This window comes from Mytilus trossulus, unplaced genomic scaffold (assembly GCF_036588685.1).
Source record: "Mytilus trossulus isolate FHL-02 unplaced genomic scaffold, PNRI_Mtr1.1.1.hap1 h1tg000210l__unscaffolded, whole genome shotgun sequence".
NCBI classification, from domain to species: Eukaryota; Metazoa; Mollusca; class Bivalvia; order Mytilida; family Mytilidae; genus Mytilus; species Mytilus trossulus.
In genome coordinates, this window is record NW_026963310.1 from 3,486,116 (window position 1) to 3,506,360 (window position 20,245).

Here is a 20,245-nt window from a genome sequence, read left to right on the forward strand (position 1 = left end):
CTTATCCATGTAGTTTCAGTGGAAAATCTTAGTAAAAATTTACAAATTTTATGAAAATTGTTAAAAACTGATTATAAAGGACAATAACTTCTTAAAGGGTCAATTGACCATTTTGGTCATTTTGACTTATTTTTGAGTCTTAAATTGCTGTACATTATTGCTGTTTACAGTTTATCTCTATCTATTATAATATTCAAGATAATAACCAAAAACAGCAAAATTTCCTTAAAATTACCAATTTAGGGGCAGCAACCTAACAACCAGTTGTCCGATTCATCTAAAAATGTCAGGGCAGATAGATCTTGACCAGATAAACAATTTTACCCCTTGACAGATTTGCTCTAAATGCTTTGGTTATTTAGTTATAAGCCAAAAACTGCATTTTACTCCTATGTTCTATTTTTAGCCGTAGCGGCCATCTTGGTTGGTTTGCCCGGTCACAAAACACAATTTTTAAACTAGATAGCCTAATAATGATTCTGGCTATGTTTGGTAAAATTTGGCCCAGTAGTTTCAGAGGAGAAGATTTTTGTAAAAGTTAAATAAGATTTACGAAAAATGGATAAAAAATGACTATAAAGGGCAATAACTCCTAAAGGGGTCAATTGATCATTTTGGTCATGTTGACTTATTTGTAAATCTTACTTTGTTGAACATTATTGCTGTTTACAGTTTATCTCCATCTATAATAGTATTCAAGATAATAACCAAAAACAGTAAAATTTCCCTAAAATTTCCAATTTAGGGGCAGCAACCCAACAATGGGTTATCCCATTCATCTTTAAATTTCAGGGCAGATAGATCTTGACCAGATGAACAATTTTACTCCATGTAAGATTTGCTCTAAATGCTTTGTTTTTTTAGTAATAACCAAAAACTGCATTTAACCTCCATGTTCTATTTTTAGCCGTGGGGGCCATCTTGGTTGGTTGGCCGGGTCAAAAAACACAATTGTTAAACTAGATATATCAATGATGATTGTGGCCAAGTTTGGATTAATATGGCCCGGTAGTTTCAGAGGAGAAGATTTTTGTAAAAGATCACAGAGATTTACGAAAAATGGTTAAAAATTGACTATAAAGGGCAATAACTCCTAAAGGGGTCAACTGACCATTTTGGTCATGTTAACTTATTTGTAAATCTTACTTTGCTGAACATTATTGCTGTTTACAGTTTATCTCCATCTATAATAATATTCAAGATAATAACAAAAAACAGTAAAATTTCCTTTAAATTACCTATTTAGGGGCAGCAACCCAACAATGGATTGTCTGATTCATCTGAAAATTTCAGGGGAGATAGATATTGACCTGATAAACAATTTTTCAGATTTGCTCTAAATGCTTAGGTTTTTGAGTTATAAGCCAAAAACTGCATTTTACCCATATGTTCTATTTTTAGCCATGGCGGCCATCTTGGTTGGTTGGCCGGGCCAAAAAACACAAATTTTAAACTAGATACATCAATGATGATTGTGACCAAGTTTGGTTAAATTTGGCCAAGTAGTTTCAGAGGAGACGATTTTTGTAAAAGTTAACGCCGGACGACGGACGACGGACGACGGACACCAGACGACGGACGCCGGACGATAAACGCCAAGTGATGAGAAAAGCTCACTTGGCCCTTCGGGCCCGGTGAGCTAAAAAGAGTGGACCCCATCCAAAAGGTTCAACTTTGATTAATACATGAATGTGTTCTGTGTATATATAAGCAATTATACAGGGTCTACCCCTTCTTGATTCACCTAAAAATAAAAAAAGGTTGTGAATTTTAGGGATTTGGGAAAGAACTGGTTAAAAAAAATGAAGAGTAAAAACAAACAGAAATGTCTGAAAAGTTTTTTCAGGGATGTTGAAAAAATACTTTTAGAGCATCTGTACTTGAGGATGAAGGGGGTTACAACATTTTGTACAACGCCAACATTGAAGTAACAAAAAGTAATTTTCAACTTTTAAACAACATATCTTCAATATATTGTATGAGTTTTTGACACAGTCACTCCATAACATTTTTTTGTGTGTCATTATATAAATTTTGGTCTCTGTGTTATTCCAGGCATAAAAAAAGGATTGTATTCCCTAGTTTATCTGTCTCCAGAAATTCTGCTTAAATTCAAGTTCTGGCATGAGATATTAGTTGAGTCAGCTGTATATCAGGAACAGATTTGTGCCATTGTTATTGATGAAGTGCATCTCCTTGAAACTTGGTAATTACAAACACTAATACAAAAGATTAAAGTAATTATAAATGCATATCACATGGCCTTCTTGGTTTATATGTATAACCTGTCTTACATAGTAGTGAAAAGTAAAAACATAACAATACCGAACTCCGAGGAAAATTCAAAAAGGAAAATCAAAAATCAAAAGGCAAAATCAAAAGTCCAAACACATCAAACGAATGGGTAACAACTGTCATATTCCTGACTTGGTACAGGCATTTTCTAATGTAGAAAATGGTGGATTTAACCTGGTTTTATAACTAGCTAAACCTCTCACTAATATGACAGTCGCATCAAATTCCATTAAATTGTCAACGATGCATGAACAAAACAAACATACTCAAAGAGTAAAAATGTCAAAAATAGGGGTACAACAGTCAATATTGTGTTATCATCTTAATATCTCTACATAAACAACAAATGTAACAAAGAAGAACAAAAAGGCATACATTAATTTTGATTGATACTCTCCCAAAATTGAAGTTAAGTGTCATTGTGTCTGGACCCTGTTGGTTTCCAGACGATTACTTGGTAATATATTAATGATTTGTTGGCCTGATAAAGAAAATTAAGAAATAAAATCACATACGTTAAATTTCATATCCTTTATATTTCAACTAGTGCCATATTAAATAAAAAAGCACAATCAAGCAAAAACAAACTATAAACAAGCAATTTCTGCATGTATACAAAGGCGTAATTGACAAATATTGACTATTTTTCAACATATATAAGAATATCTTATTGGAGGGAAAAATATATTGCTTTCCATAAATTGACTGCAATTGTTAACATTCATTCTTGTCAAACATTGTATAGTGATTACAAAATCTTATTGGGCTACTAAAAAATATCTGCGAGTTTCAGGTTTATACATTGCTAAACAAATAGGATGGGTATGTACCTGAAGGTAAAAACATTTCATTTTTTAAAATTATTTTGTATAGGCTACATTGACTTCAAAGGGGCATATTTCTTGACTTTAAATGAGCTGCACCAAAATCTTGATATTAATTTATAAGTGATGTTTTGCACAAAATTGCCCATTAAATTGAGCGAGGGTAGGCATAAAAACTAGGAAAGTAAGGTCACCTGAAACAGATACATTTTGACATAATATTATAAGTTTTAGAATTAAATTATTGGTTATTGTAGGGGCGAAAAATTCAGGACAATATTCCAGAGGCTAGGAGAACTAAGGAGCCATTTCACATATGTTCCTTTCCTTTTTTTAACTGCCACCTGTACTGATAGCATGTTACAGTCTATATTAAGAAAACTGTATATTCAAGATCCCATCATTGAATCCATATGTCCTGACATGTTTGTTTAATCTCTGAAGTATAAAAAGGCAAAAATGGGGACATTCAATAAACTCAAATATTTAACCACTGGAACAGTAACATCAAAGTGCAACAATGAACAGCACTGGTAAAATAAAGTGTCAATCTACTTTGTTTCATACTATTTTGTCAAAAACATACATTTTACCATATTAAGTACCACACTTTAAACAACTGTGATGTGTCAAACTCTTGAAAAGTTTGTTATATTTTAACAAAATTAATAAAATCATTTTTCATTATCAAAATCCATTATCAAATATTTAAGAGTGTTAAAAAAATGGCATCAATAATGGCTTTTCTCCTTTCTTGTGCGTTTCATGTAATCATGTCTTCAGTTTGAACAAATATATAGCATGTTCATTATTTTTTAAACAGACCAAACATATTTCTAAAATACAAAAGAGAACCAGGCATGGAACCGTTAGTAGAAATTAAGTGGTATCTTGATGAAATTAAAGAAAAAGGTGTAATGGCAGATAAGGCCATACTGTATGTAAGGTAACTATCCCTTTAAATTGGTTATAGAGAAGACTGTTAAAACCAGATTTACCTAAACACCATCCATAAATGAACATATTCACTGCATATGTTTGTTTAGAAAACAAAGTACAGATGCTCACAAGATAAAAAAAAGTCTACATACAAAGTTTAGACATAAATAAATACATAACAAATCTAATATAAATATTTCTTGTTATCACAATCAATCAATTTCTTTCAAAGTTTTCAAAGTTAAAATAATTCACTAGCTAGCTATGGTTACTTAAAGATTAGAAAAATTGATTTTAATCTATATATACTAGTATACAAGAGCAAGTCACAATAACAGCATAAATAAATTTTGTTAATCTGGTACAAAGTTTCCATAACCAGTAACTGGTTGAGTATTTGTCTCCACTATCCACTCAAGTAACAATAATGATTTGCAGAGTATTAACCTGTACATGAAATACATAAGTATCCATGGTAGCCAAAAAATTGTATCAATATATATAAAAGAAGATGTTGTATGATTGTCAATGAGATAACTTTCCACAAGAAACAAAAATGTCAAAAAAATGAACAACTATAGGTCACCGTATGTCATTCAACAATGAGCAAAACCCATATCACAAAGTCATATATAACAGGACTTGAAATGACGACGTAAAAAAATCAAACGAAAAAAACTGACTGCCTTATTTATTACAGGCTCCTCAGACTGTTTTAATCACCATTATTTCCTAACAGTCACCCTTAAAAATATTACAGGAGTGTAACTGCAGTAGGAACATTGTTCAGAGACATAATGGGGAACCTACGTGATGATGGGTATAAAGACAGGACAAAAAGATCACAAAACCGTCTTGTTGGGGAAATTCATGGTGCTCTTGAAGATCATGACCAAAAAAAAATTCTATGCTCTTTCCTTAAGCCTGAGTCACCAGTCAGACTACTCATTTGCACCGTTGCATTTGGGTTAGGTGTAAACATACCAGAAATTCGGTATGTCATTCATTTGGGGGGCATGTGACTCACTATTACAGTATTGGCAGGAGGTTGGTCGTGCTGGAAGGGACGGGCAACCATCTGTCGCATATTATTATGCTGTTAGGACTTCCCTCATGTACATGTGGAGGATGACATGAAAAGCTATGTGGAAACATTAAAAATGGGAGTGCTAAATGCCTTAGACATGGTGTTTTGAGCCCCATGATTGGAAATTATGACAAAGTTGGCCACAAATGTAGTGGATCATGTGAAACATGTAATTGTAGTTTCTGTAAATGCTGCAATATTTGTCAGTTACAGTGTGAATGTGCCAAAAACAAATAAAATCAATTTTTCTAATCTTCAAGAATGTATGCTTCATCCTTTAAAACTTTTGAGTACTTCTTGAGTCGGCAAGAGAGTTTCTCTGGCTTATTCACAACCACTGCATTGTTAAAACCACTAAAACCAGGATGGTGTCTTCGGACATTCCTGTCAAATAAATTTTCTGGCAAGTATATCTTAACAAATTTTTGAACACTATCTTTATGTGAATGCCTCGAAGATTTTGCCTTTCTACAATATTGATGCATAATTTTGGTCTCAAAAATGTTTTCTATTCCCTTTCCCAGGCTACCCACAAGTCTGCTGCACCTTTGCACCTGCCGATCTGAGTATTGGCCGTGAGCATTTCTCAGGTTTGCTGAAAAAATGATGAGAATTAAATTAAAGGAAAAAAAATTATATACATTAATGTACATATAAAAAGAAGATGTGGTATGATTGCCAATGAGACAACTATCCACAAAAGACCAAAATGACACAAATATTAACAACTATAGGTCACCGTACGGCCTTCAACAATGAGCAAAGCCCATACCGCATAGTCATCTATAAAAGGCCATGATAAGACAATGTAAAACAATTCAAACGAGAAAACTAACGGCCTTATTTAAGTAAAAAAAAATGAACGAAAGCAAATAAGTAACACATAAACAAACGACAACCACTTAATTACAGGCTCCTGACTTGGGACAGGCACATACATAAATAATGTTGCGGGGTTAAACATGTTAGGAGGATCCCAACCCTCCCCTAACCTGGGACAGAGGTATAACAGTACAACATTAGAACGAACTATAAAAATCAGTTGAAAAAGGCTTAACTCATCAGATAGACAAAAATACAAGTGGATAGTTTGTTTCTTGTCTTATAGGTGTTTTCAATTATTTTTTATCTGTTTTTAAAAAGATTTTTTTTTATTGTTACCTGTTGATGTCAAAATCAAGTCACTGTTCTGCTGTTTTCTTTAGACGGTTAGATAATTGCTTAAATGTTTTTAATAAAAATTGGTAGCCACATTTTGAAAGATTTAGGTCTCCCTTGAATTTATTGTTTATACAACCCTTCCCCAGTTTCAATAAAACCCATTTGTCAGTTCTCAAATTATCACTGCAATTTATACTTACATTTGAATTCATTATTTTGAAACTCATTCACAAGGTCTAAGGCAAAATTATTGCCTGGTCCACCAGAGAGATTAGCTGTTCTATTCCATGTTAACTCTTCCTGAAGGCGTTGTGGCAGCCATCCAGCAACAGCTGTTAAAAAAAGTCAAATATTTAAAAATCAAATGTGGTTTTTACAACTTAAGAAGTTTTGAAATGGTTCATACATTATCTGCTGTGATAAATGGGACCTTTAGACCCATATTATTTTTTTCTTAAATATTCTTGTCAAATGCACATTATCTCATTTTGCCTTAATCAATACGAGGTAAGCAAACATTATTTAAAATTGAGAATGGATTATTTGTATACATATACAGTAATTTTATCACAGTGCTGGGTTGTAACATTTCATAAATACATGATTTTAGAGTTGTTGTTGTACTCAATATTCTTTGGTTGAGTTTAAAATCATTTAAGACCAAATAACTTGATAGAACAATATGATAAAAACTTTCATCGTCTTATATTAGAATCGGATGTTAAGGCAACCAGCTACCGTTACACAATTAAAATTGAGAATGGAAATGGGGAATGTGTCAAAGAGACAACAACCCAACCATAGAACAAACAACAGAAGATGGTCTCCAATACAAGAATGGATCAAATCATTGCAATAAATTAATTTGCATTCCTTCCACGTTTATCTAGATCTCTGAGGTGTAGAATATATGTATTTCTATTCTTTAAATTGACAGCGCATGGTGTACTAATTGTTTTTTTTTTAATAAACTATTTTTTCGATTTGGCAGAAATTGTTATACCTGCTAGTAATCTATGACCAAGTATCAGGAACTTGTTGTGCCCATTCTCCCAGAAACTGACCATGTCAGTTTTCCAATCTGACAACATTGCCAGCCCATCATTTTCACTTTCAGCATCTTTGTCAGCCATTATTTTCAAGCCATGCCACAGCATACTGCATGTATACATAAACACATGGTCATCATCATCTATATCATCATCAACTTGGCGAGTATCTGTGAATAAGATAAAATGATTTTTGATAACAGTAATCTTTAAGTGACAAAATCATACACATACAAAATAATTTCTTAGCATGTCGTTGTAGGCCAGAGATTTTTATTACCATACCTAACTCGTCTTCTTTTAACTTTCAATGTTTAATTTACCTCCTATACATTTCTAAGAATATGATTGGTTAAAAGAGACCATTTGGAGACTCGTATTTTCAATATTAGGTTAGTAGGGAGGCGGTTAGTTGCGGATTTAAGGCTTGAGCACTGTTTGATTAAAACTATTAAAGTTCTTTTTAAAAGTGTGGATATCAAGGTTGCTGATAATAAATATTTATCGTTTATATTAGTTGTTAAGTGCAGACCAATTAAAGAAGGTTCTTAAAATTGAACACTTTAAAAACTTTAACAATTGAACAACTTTAGTCTAAATTCAACAAAGATAGTCGGTAAGATAAATTCGTTACATAGTGTGCTAGTGACCTAATATGATATACAGGGTAAGTAAATTCCATATGGGGTTCAAGCTTCGCTCTCACCCCATATGGAACTGACCTGGTATATATCATATTAGGCCACTAAGACACTATGTAACTAATAATATATAGAAAAATGTTCATATAAGTGCAAAATAATATAAGTGAAATTTTTGCATATTAAAAGATTTTCAAGTAAATGAAAAGATAGCTTTATTTGAAACTCATAAAACTTCATCATGAAAATATACAATTTGTGGTACTCAACTTACTATTGATTTTATATGATAATCAGTTAAATCAATATTTGAATTATCCTATGACAACAAAACTGAATATGTTATTACTGAATCTCTTACTATTTTCTATGTCTTCATCATCACTAAATATTTCTTCATAGTTGGGGGTGTCATCTAATTCATCAATGTCATCGTTGTTTGGTATTGTTTTGTCCAAATCTTCTACTACTGTATTGGAGGACTCCTTGTTTATGTCTGGCCATATCATATTAACGATTTGCTCTGATGTTTGTTTTAACAAATCGTTAATGTCACCGTCACGATTAATCTCCTCTAATGATGTTACATTCAACAGTTTGCAACACAAGACACAGACAATGCCTTCTGTTACAAATGTCCAAAAATCCTGTGTGTCGTTGATGCCGTTGTGTCGAGAAATAACATGAGTATTAATATTATTTTAAAAACATTTCAGCAAAGATTGTTTTGGAAGAAGATTAAATGTAGCTTTTGTATATTGTTACTTAGTTGAATATATTACCCTTCACTTTAATTGGATAGAGTAAGACTGAATAATGAAGTTATTGGAGCTACATGTACAAACACAAACATAATTAGGGGAATATGTAAGTTGCCACTTGGCATGGAATATGTGTATATTATGTAAAAAAAAATAAATCTTGGTTTTCATGCCCACCCTCATCTCTTACGAGGGTGGTTCATTGCCCCTTTTTATAGACAATTCCATAAAATAAAAAAATAAACACTTTCCTCCTCCAATTAGGAACTCTTTTACAATGTAAAAAGGCCCTTTATCACTTTTTTGATAGGAAAAAAAAATACACATCATTTTTTTTTTAAGTAGCTTGAAAACCAAGGAATAAAATTTTGTATGGCTCTACCTGTTATAAGATACATCGCTTGTGGAAGCCCTGTGGTCTTGGAATCAATCCAACTAGTTGGTCCTCTGCTTCCTTATTTACAGCCATTGCCAATCGTCCTGTCACCATTCTCTCTACACTTTATTGATCACCATTACAAACAATTGGGATGGGCATTGCATTGGGGTCAAGTGGAATGTACTGTTTCAAATATTTCATTATTTCTATAACACCACGACAACTTGCTGGGTTTTCTTTTAAGACACCAAGGTTGACCAAGAGAAAGAAAATCCAAGGTTTACAAAATATCAGATATGTGCAACAAGATAAATTTTGGAAATGCCAACTCTGCCCCATATTATCAAAAATAAATCTATTTTCCATAACAATGAATGACATGCGGTACTAGTACATGTATTACTATTTGAAGTGATTTAAAATTAAAAAAAAAATCATTAGTTTGAAATGTTTTTTATTTGTCAAAGGAATTATATAGGTTAATACTCCTGAAAGTACTAGATGGATTTTTCTCATATTTTTGGATTATCACATTGGATACATCATATAGTTTATCAAACCCCACAGTCATTAAAATCATTATTTTTTTCAAATTTAATGGCAGCTATGGGATTATAATTTTGCTTAAGTGTGTGACATTTGGTAATATGCAAAAGAAATTTGATTTCATAGATTTGGGGAATAAATTTGCATGCCAAGACTGCCACTAAATTTTATCATTTCAAAATTAAGAAAGGAATAAAATGCACTTACAATCTCTGATTTTTTACTGGATTCTTTGGAATATCTGTGTGGGATATGCATACAGACATCAGCTCCCTCAAACGCAGCACAGTGTTTCATAAGAATCCTCTGAATACGAATCCCCATCCTAGTTTGCAACCTCTCCCAGTCAGAGTCCATAGACAGGCAATTCTATATTAAAATGAGGGAACAAAACGAAATATTTCAAATAAGAGTTGGTTCTATATAGTTCAAACAAAGACATGTTAAATTTTTCGATCGGTTAGAAAATATTGCTCTCACTACATTATAATGTTAGATTTCCAAGGTAATTGTGTTGAGGGCATATGCATGTTGGCTATTTTGATGCCTGATTATATTAAATATGTATTAATAAAAAATACACCTTTGTGTGCTACTTTTTAAGTAAAAATGAGGTCAAAATTTTATATATTTGCAGCAAATAACAATTTACATTAGCAAAGTAATTACCTTACCTGAAAAGCAGAGGAAGGTTGGTTTACGTGGAGTCTGGATCGCTTATATATATTTTTAGTTTTTTACTTTGAGTGTTTACATTTTTTTTTATTTCATGCTGTTTTCATTGAATGTGTAAGGTTGTAATTGTCACTGAATTTTTTTAAATTTTTTAAATTTTGTCTAGCCTTTAAATTTCCATTGCTTTGTTTCCACTTTTAAAGAAAGAAAGTGCTGCAAATTTTAATCTTATTTGACAGATAACAAAATGTACGACCAGGGTATAAAAAAAACAAGTGAGACCTCCAAAAACAGACGAGGGAGAAAATTTGACCATTTAAATAAATTACATGTAATGGAATATCCTTAGCAGGAACAGTTTCGTCAAAGTCTTCTAGGTTAAGAAACCCAATCCGATTTCTGGTGGCAAAGGACAAGGCCCACAACATCATTTTATTGTCTGTTCCATCACCTTTGTGCCTAGCAATGCTGAGCTTTTAAACGTTGTCCCAGCACAGGGAAAATCCAGGCTCTGAAATTATCAATTGGTCATTTATTTAGTTATAGGAAAAAACTGTTGGATTTTTTGGCCAAAAAAACATATACATAGGTTCTGAATTTTGAGAAAAATAATTTGTCTCAATAGGACACAATAATAATCTGATGAATATTGTTATGTTAAATATAGATTCTTACATTGATACCAGTGGATTATCGGATTTATCCAATCGAGATAGTTAAATTATCAATTTTAAAGTTCGAGCCGCCTCGGCGAGTACTTTAAAATTTATAATTTAACTATCGAGATTGGATAAATCTGATAATCCACGAGTAACTTTGTAAGAATCTGTTTCTCTAATGATTAAAAAGACATTTTCTTTTTTTGTTTACAGAAAATCCCCTTCGAGTGCCTTTCACATTGCACGAAGTTGTCAATTTCATTAACACCTGTTATCATATTTTGGTTCATACAGTCAGCTAAAAAGGTCATGACCCTTAAAATCATCCAATGATCTTCTGAGATCACCAGCAACCACACGTTGATTAAATTATTTTATACAATGGGTTCGAAAAGGGATAAATTTCCATAGAATTAGAGAAATATTAATATAAGCATTTATTGTGTCATGTAAAAAAAAAGTTTTCCAATTAGAAAAATATTCCTTACTATATGCACAGATAGCCACAGAAAATCAAAATATGCTGTCTTTATATTTTGTGTGTATGTTTGAGGGTGTATGCCCAAGTGTATCAGTTGTTCCAAAAATTTAAAAGTTGTAACAAATATTGACATCACACCATTCTTTCATTAGTTAGACGCTATTTTTATAAAATTGAAAATTCATATTAATGTATTGTTTACATCTTGTGACTATCATCTTTCAATCAAAATGTTTGAAGATGTTTAAAAACTCTAACAATACCTAGGTTATGATCAGCAGGATCATGTTGGTCATCAATTACAGATGATTCCAGTAGTGGAACTATGCCATCTAGATCATCATGCACATGTGATCCATCAGTATCTGAATCTAAGTCGTCATTGCCATGCGAATCTTCATATATGGTGTCATTTGGTGATGATTCTGCATAACCAATTGTGACATCAGATGAAATCGATGATCTCTCCGAAGATCCACCAGAACTATTGTCATCACGAACAGGGACACGAACCGCCCTCAAATTACCAGCATCTATCTGTTTAATAATATAAAAAATATATTTAAAAAACAAAATAAAAGGTCTGGTCCTTGGTATGTTGGAGTTTTTATAAATAGATGTTTGAGTTTTTGGTCACATATACATCCACTTCATATCATTCCATTTGCTATTATTTTTTACTTTTTTTTCAATTTCATTCAAATTTTGTATGAGATAATTTTAAAAGTCAAAGCATATATGTTGAGAATGGAAGGTCAGTCAAAAGTTTGATCTAATAAATCTTACTTAGTCTAATACATAGGATTTCAAGAGAATGTGATTAAATTGCTAAAATCAATATAGATGAGAGTTTGCAAATTTAATTGGACCATAACCATGTAATAATTATGAAATTGTGTCAATAAAAATATGTTGAGAAGAAATTAGTGATATTGAAACAAAAATCTAAAGGAATTATAAATATTTTCTGAAAAAAGGGAGTGTAGTCCCTCCAATCTATATTGGGGTATATTGTGTTAATTTACGTTTTTTTATTTGAGTTGAGCCTTCCAATTGATATTTTATCGTGTGTTTTTCTATGTTGCGATGTTATGCTATTGTTTTAGAAAAAGGGTGAAGGTTTGATACCATTAAAACTTTCATCCCGCTGCATATGTTTGCACCTGTCCTAGGTCAGAAATCTGATATACAGTATGTTTATGTAATTTATACGTGTTACTCGGTTTTTATATAGATTAAACCATTGGTTTTCCTGTTTGAATGGTTTTACACTAGTAATTTGGGACACTTCATAGCTTGTTCGGTGTGAGCCAAGGCTCTGTATTGAAGGCCGTACATTGACCTATAATGGTTTACTTTTATAAATTGTTTTTTGGATGGAGAGTTGTCTCATTTGCACTCACACCACATCTTCCTATATCTATATATGTTACTTGATGCTTTTATATAATATCACTACCTGAACATTACTCTTCCAATTCTTTATTTTGCTGTCATAATTGGCACATAAATCATCAATAACCCTTTGGGTAGTTGTCACACTTCTACACAGTCCCAGCCTGTTAAACCATCGGAAAATCCGTAAAAATATATTATAAAAAATTAAATAATGACAAGATTGATTCAATTCTGTATATGCATATTACAAGGCATAACCATTTGTTGGCAGCATTAAACTTGAAACAATTAGAAGACAGAAAAAACAAATTATTATAAAAGACGAAAAGAGTTTACCTCTATATTGTTTGATATATAGCAAACTTGTACAAGTATATTTTCTTGCCATAGCCTATGATGGTCATATCAAAATGCAGGCAGAGAATATAGATTTTAAAAATGATATAATAGTCTTACCTTATGATTACATCCTGATCTATACATTTCAATTGAAACAATGTTTTGCATGAAGTTGACCCTGGTTGGGAAACGTACATGCAGCATGTTTGCCAGCAATGTCCCATCAGCAGGGAGTAGAAGTCCAACATGATTTTTCTCATCACTGTCAAAATATAAAATGATTTTAAATTAAGTACAGATATAAACACAAACTTGATACCATTGTAATAATTAACTTATCTCAGGATTATACTTGTATGTTACATGTATACATTTTTTCTATTATGTATATGTTTCACATATTCATTTGTGGTGTTTATACTAGTTTCAGTTTTGATAGCACCAAAAAAATGTTTTTATAGCTATTGTAAAAATAAGAAAATACATTTTTTTTCATTCAATGAACATCATCAGTTCAGTCTCTCTGAGGGTTTTCTTCCCAGCCTTTTTATAAATTTCAAAGCAACTTTGACTTCATTTATATTTGGCTTCCTCTTTCATGCAGTTTTTTGTTTTTATTGACATATTGCATACTCTTCTATCGAAAATTACTATATTCTTGTTGTGAACTGCCTTTTCACAAGTGTTGACAATGCATCAGTAAAAAGAAATTGTAAAAAGAAATCACTTTGTGTCTGACTGGTCATAAATCATAAGCTAAACTGTGGAAAGGGAAATAAACAATCTTTTATATGCGCCGCAGCTAGGTTTTGAAGTTTCTGTCTTATTTATTATTTTCTCTATCTAATGTCTATGCTACATGTATTCAAATTATTTATATTATATATATTACATGTATATATAAAAATACCTCTTTTAAAAGGATCAGGTGGTTAATATTTGGGTATCATATAATCTATCAACTGAATAGCAGATGCCTGAGATGGACTTAAACACATTTTATTCAACAAAAGTAAATTATAATTAAAGAATCATACATTGCAACTTTTATCTCTTTGCGAGGTGTTGGTGTCAAGGCGGCCTTAATGGGAGATGTAAGGGTTGGTATGCATTTGTCACTAGCATCTATAAACGGCTTCCAATAAAACTCATCCAGAGTACCTTCATTTAAAGGCTTTGAGAGATTTATAACACCAAGATCCAACCGCTTTATCTCCTGTCTAACTGCATATTGGATCAATTTTGTGAATCCCTGTCTTGCTGACTTGCTCTTCTCATAAAGGCATTTAAAGGCACTAAAGTAGTGGGAACTTCGAAGGGCCTGAACAGCCTTGTCCATAAAACCCTTTGAACTATGAGTACCTGTTTTTTTTGGTGAGACAACAACCTTTTTTGGTGAATAAATGTTACATCTCTTCTTGGAGACGGGAGACAACAAAGATGTCTCTGCAGTACTTTGAGGCGAAACAAATTCAAAAGTCTGTTTACTTGGCGTCGACTGAAACAGAGGCCGTTTTCTTTTTCTCATGTAAGAAGTGTCTGCTTGAAGTTTGTTGAACTCATCTAATGCGTCCTTAGTAGTGGACTGTAATTTAAAAAATTTAACAACTGAACTGGCACATGTATTACATACATATAAAGACTTGTCAGGGGTTACTTGAGTGTCAATAGTATTGTTCAAAACTGATCGAAGGGAAATAGCTGGCAATTTGTTTTGACTGTCAATGGATGTTCTTTTGTAACCCTTATTCCTTTTTTCGAATCTATTGTTGCAGTTTATACATGTGTCACTATCATCCATTGTTATTATCTCCCTTTAAATCCCAAAAGGGACCTGGTAACCGACCCATAACTGATCGAAATTGTAAACTGATTAAAAAAAACAACCTTTTACAACAAACTTACCAAAACTCACCTGTTCCAGATGAAGATACCAATCAATGTGACTATCTGTCAACTATAAATCGGTTCAAAACACAATGGTTCTGCGAAAATGTCGAAATTTATTGTCAAACTAAAAGTTTCTAACGTAAACAAATAAACCGGAAGTATGTTTAGTAGAGTTACGTCCCCCTTAAATCAAAGGAAGACGAAAACGAATCACGTGGTACAAACTCCAAGATCTCGTTTGATTCATAAATGGCCGACGAAAAGGCGGAGCTTAACTGAAAAGAAATATTTTGATTAATGTGGGCGTTAAATGAGGTTTCCAAAGGTAAATAACTATGGAAGGTTAAAGAAAAATATGTCAGCTTTCGATTGATATACATTGTCCCATGTCCTCGTTTTATATGGAAAACGAACGAAACGTAGCGCACCTGTTTGAGAGCGCTATTTCGAGGGTTTTTCAATGGGAGTAAATCGTAGCTCTATGGCAAAAAAGAATTCAAAAGGACAATAGAGCTACGTTTTCGCAGCTAAAGACCAACTGACCAAATTAATATTTCGCATTCAAACTTGAGAGTGGTGTTTGAAATTTATAATTTCATTTTGGAAGTTGGTGAAAACCTATACAGATTACGAAAAAAACACTTTCTTGGTTTCAGGCCCTTTTTCGCCCTCCCGAACGAATACAAATTATACATAGTGATACATTGAATATGGGCAGGCATTTTCCTTTGCAACAGGCCACTGTACAACTGGTTCGACTGTTGGTATGATGAAAACCATACATACCATATTGATATTCCCTAGACAGCCTTGATAGGGGTGATAGAAATTAAGACTTCTGCCATAAATCATCATTTACACAATAAATTTTTGAATGATTAATACTCGGAACAATGGTTAAACTCTATTCAATTCATTGTTTTATAAAAATGCATCTGTATGCTTTCATTGTGTTTTCTTTACATGGGTTGTAATTGTAACATGGGGTGATAATCAATTGAATGTTGGATATGTACTGATAAATAATAAAATCTTTCATTTACGATTTTTGATATTTTTTTGTTTTTGGTTTTGAACAAACTGTCTGTAACTGCTATCAGATCTGCAGATTTTTTGTTGTTTGGGTGTAGAAGTACCAATTAACGTCCACTCTGTGTATTTAATATATGTATTTCTATTTGTAATCATCTGATGAGCTATGCCTTTTTTTTTAATTATTTCTAAAGTTTGTTCTTTTGTTGAACTGTTACATTACTGTTCAGGGTAAGACGAAGTTTGGATTCCCCTACATGTTTAACCTCGCCCCAATCTCAATGTATGTTCCTGTGTCGAATCAGGAGCCTGTAGTTCAGTGGATGTCGTGTTGTTGCTTTTTTTGTTGTTTTTTGGCAAGTGAAATGCGTTTTAAGGTCGTCCGATCCTATCTAACAATAAGTATTTGACCTGTATCGCCACCTAAAGTTTCTATTTCTTTCTTGGTAAAGTATCCCCGTTTTAATTGTTTCTCCTATGGAACGCTATCTATGTTATACATTTTGGTTTATGATTTTTTGACAGTGCATTAAACATGTTACAAATTGTATTGAGTACATACATTTGTATATTTCTTAAAGGTGATTTTTAATTTCGACTTCTGCAATTGTTACCTTTTAACATCCATTTATCATGAATTGTTGTCATCTCGGAGATCGGATAAACTAGGTTAACTATTTCACTAACTCCTGAATGAATATTTAAATTCACAAGTTGTTTATACGATGATCTTATGCATGTTTCTTTTAGATAGGAAGCAAAATCTCAACATAGCGATTTCAGTAGTCAGGAATCAAAAGTAAAATTATCCGACTGATTAGATTTTAATATTTAATAATTGGTGCAGTCGAGTGATTTTAAAATAAAATCGTTCAATGGAACTTCACTCTGCCTTTACTATAAAAGATATTGTAAAAACATTGATCATGTAGCAAAATATGTGTTTTGGTAAAGTTTTGGCTTACATTGTAATTTAAAAAAGGCAACATTTAAACATTTAAAAACTGATATTTATCTTCAGACTTACATAAGTATCTAAAAGGTGAATATTTTTATATCTTTAAAAAAGAAAGCTAAAACAATTCACAACTGGACAGGACATTAAAGCCATAAGTAACGTCGATATATTTCATTATTCAAAATAATTTCCAAATTTAAAAAACAGCATTCTCAAGTACAAAATTGTGATTCTCTTAATTTTTCTCGATGACTTAATTCATAGTGGTGGGTTCTAAAGAACAGAAGATGTGGTATGATTGAAAATCAGACTACTCTCCTCAAGACTTCAACGTGACACAGAAATCAACAACTATAGATGACCAGACGGCCTTCAACAATGAGCAAAGCACATTCCGGATAGTCAACTATAAAAGTTCCATAAATGACAATGTAAAACATTTTAAACGAGAAAACAAACGGCCTAAATCATGTATATAAATTAAAGAAAAACAAATATGTAACTCATGTCTAGTATCAAATGTTTATTACTTTCATTTATAAAGCAGGGACTAAAGATACCAAAGGGACAGTCAAACTCATAAATCTAAAACAGACTGACAACGCCATGGCTTAAAATGAAAAAAAGACAAACAGACAAACTATAGTGCACATAACATTACACAACATAGAAAACTAAAGAATAAACAACACGAACCCCACCAAAAACTAGGGGTCATCTCAGGTGCTCTTGAAATTGATCAATTTCATGGCTTTTAGCAAAATAACAATGTCATAAAAGCCGTACTTACTAGCTTTGTTTTTAAACCACCTATAATTTGAACCATATGTTGAGTATTTAAATTATCAATACATCATATATAATATTTAAAAACATGTACTTAACTAGGATAGTAATGTATTGTTAAAGTCATAAGAAACCTCAAATCAAAAAAAATAATGCCTATGTTTTTTATAACTCAATGGATAGTTTTCATTGTAAAACTTATGTACATATACTTTTTTCTGAAGAAAATTCTTTAATTTATTCATATTTAGAAGAAGTTTACTTCATTTGAATTGCTTCCTTCCAGCACGCAATTCCACCGACTTATTTTCCGTATGCAGGGTGACCTCAGTGTGACCCATCTCGTAAAAATCCGGTGACCACAATACGCATGAATGTCCTTAAAATAAACTATTATCTGAATTTACATGTTCAACACGTGCTCAATTTCCATGCTTTTTTGTTTATTTTTCGTCAATTGTTGACAAACAGGTGACAATCGTTAAACTTCGGCTTCAAAACACGAACTTTAATTACCTGCCATATTTTCACAACAACACTGGCCGATTGAAAAAAAAATGACGATTATACGAAATGTACACGAAAAAAATGATAAATTCGAGCACAGAAGACTAAGTTTATGATGTTTGTATGCATTGGTTCAAGAATTTGAAGAACATTATTTTTCACCGGTCACTCGTTTCTTATAACTTTAAACAAACACTTGGTTGACTTGTTATATCTAAAAATATAGCATATTAAATCTTCAACTTGATTACAAGGTATACGTGACCTGAATAAGACTAATATAACTTAACAATTTAAATATTCTGATTATTAATTCCCAACAGTGGTTGAAGTTTTTTGCGTAAAAGAACCTTTAACCTGACTTAAAATTCGTTTACTAATCTGGACTATATTATTATTTTTGTAATAGAATTTTGGAGACACAGAAAAAAGACTAACGGTAAGATTTTACTTTAATATTCAAGTATCATAAAATATAGATATACAATAATGGCTTTATTTCTTCTTTTTTAAAATTTTAAACATATTTTATTTATATACAAAGAACGATGACTCTTTCTACACGACCCATCTGAAAAGTTTCGTCACTCTGGTTAAATCTCGTACGATGTTTTTTTTAATGGCGCCAAAATTCTCGTTTAATCGCGATCTTGAAAAAAACAGACAGAACGGAACAAATTCGATGTTAAATATGACATGAATTTCTATTTGTTTGCAAAAACAAGAATTCAGAAATTTTGGTAACTTGTGAAGCTTATTTAACTTTAATTGTACCACGGAAATTACCGAAGTTAGGACAACATCTGACGCCATGTCTCGTCTACTTCAACATTCCATTATTAGTGAAGTCAAAACAAATTACTCAAATATCACAGGTACTTCATTTAAAAGTCACACAATCCTAGTTGACGATAACATATTTAGTGTAAAAGTTCCGTCCAGGCATGGGAACACAGAAAAAAAACCCTCTGCAAGCAATACATTTCGGATTTATTTTATATTGTAATGGCCATGCGGCATGCGGGGTAAACCCCGGTGCACTGGTTGACCACGACTACTAATGTTCATCTGCCACATTATTCCCCAAATCAAGGAACAGTGATAATTATACTGTTGAATGTGATCACGGTTATTCATGGAGTCAATGACGAATCCTGTATTTTTCATAAAGGGGAGTGGACGCCCCTCTCCAGTCAATATTCAGGCTTAAGTGATCCCCTATATAATTAACATTTTTTTCCAAGGGACCGCCCCCCTCTGGATCCTATGATAGCCCACATACTAATTCAAAACTTAACAAAGGTTTAAAACACAAACAAATATTAAAATAATTCACAATCTTCTAATTCTGTATTCCTTTGGCAAAATCTCAACAAATATTTTCCATGATTATTTCACACCTTATACAGCAAACAGTCCCAGGAGATGGACACTGTTTTGTTTTCTCTCTCTAAGTTTATTCATAAAAGGAGACTTGAGTCTGAGTAGTACATTTTGAACTGACTACTGTATATATTTTATTCTCCCATATTGTCCAAAATTGGATTTTATTGGGAGATGGATTTATTATAACCCATGAGAATGAGAACTTTGATAGGTATATACAGGGCATGTTACTTGGAAGTATGTGGGCTACATCCTTTAAAAGTCAAGCTGCAGCAGTGGCCTGCATATTTTATGCATCAGTTTAAAAACCTGATCAAAACATTTTCACTCTACGTAGTACTTTATCACTATATCACTATCAGGTTCACATTTCAACCTATTTAGCAATACACACTTATGGTTATATAACCTCACAGTACCAAAATTGTACTCCGTAACCAAATTGCACCCAT

The 20,245-nt window shown here is 32.3% G+C and overlaps 1 protein-coding gene and 1 pseudogene across 1 annotated transcript; one reads left to right on the forward strand and one right to left on the reverse strand.

Moving 5' to 3' along the window:
• Nucleotides 1-2,012: 2,012 nt before the first annotated feature.
• Nucleotides 2,013-5,195, forward strand: LOC134700952 (ATP-dependent DNA helicase RecQ-like; annotated as a pseudogene).
• Nucleotides 5,058-8,505, reverse strand: LOC134700953 (uncharacterized). Its single transcript, XM_063562097.1, has 4 exons — nt 8,358-8,505; nt 7,310-7,525; nt 6,507-6,638; nt 5,058-5,740 (listed from the first exon to the last, which is right to left on the reverse strand). The coding sequence occupies exons 1-4, from the start codon at nt 8,503-8,505 to the stop codon at nt 5,394-5,396; spliced, it is 843 nt and encodes a 280-aa protein (XP_063418167.1). The 3' UTR covers nt 5,058-5,393.
• Nucleotides 8,506-20,245: the final 11,740 nt, after the last annotated feature.

Bases quoted from the DNA above. Each gene is read 5' to 3' on its own strand.
- LOC134700953 (XM_063562097.1), bottom strand. From the start codon at position 8,505: ATGATATGGCCAGACATAAACAAGGAGTCCTCCAATACAGTAGTAGAA. The intron at 6,639-7,309 runs GTATAACAATTT...TTTTTTTAACAG, and splicing joins TGGTCATAGATTACTAGCAG to CTGTTGCTGGATGGCTGCCA. The intron at 5,741-6,506 runs GTAAGTATAAAT...TCATTTTTTCAG, and splicing joins TCAAAATAATGAATTCAAAT to CAAACCTGAGAAATGCTCAC.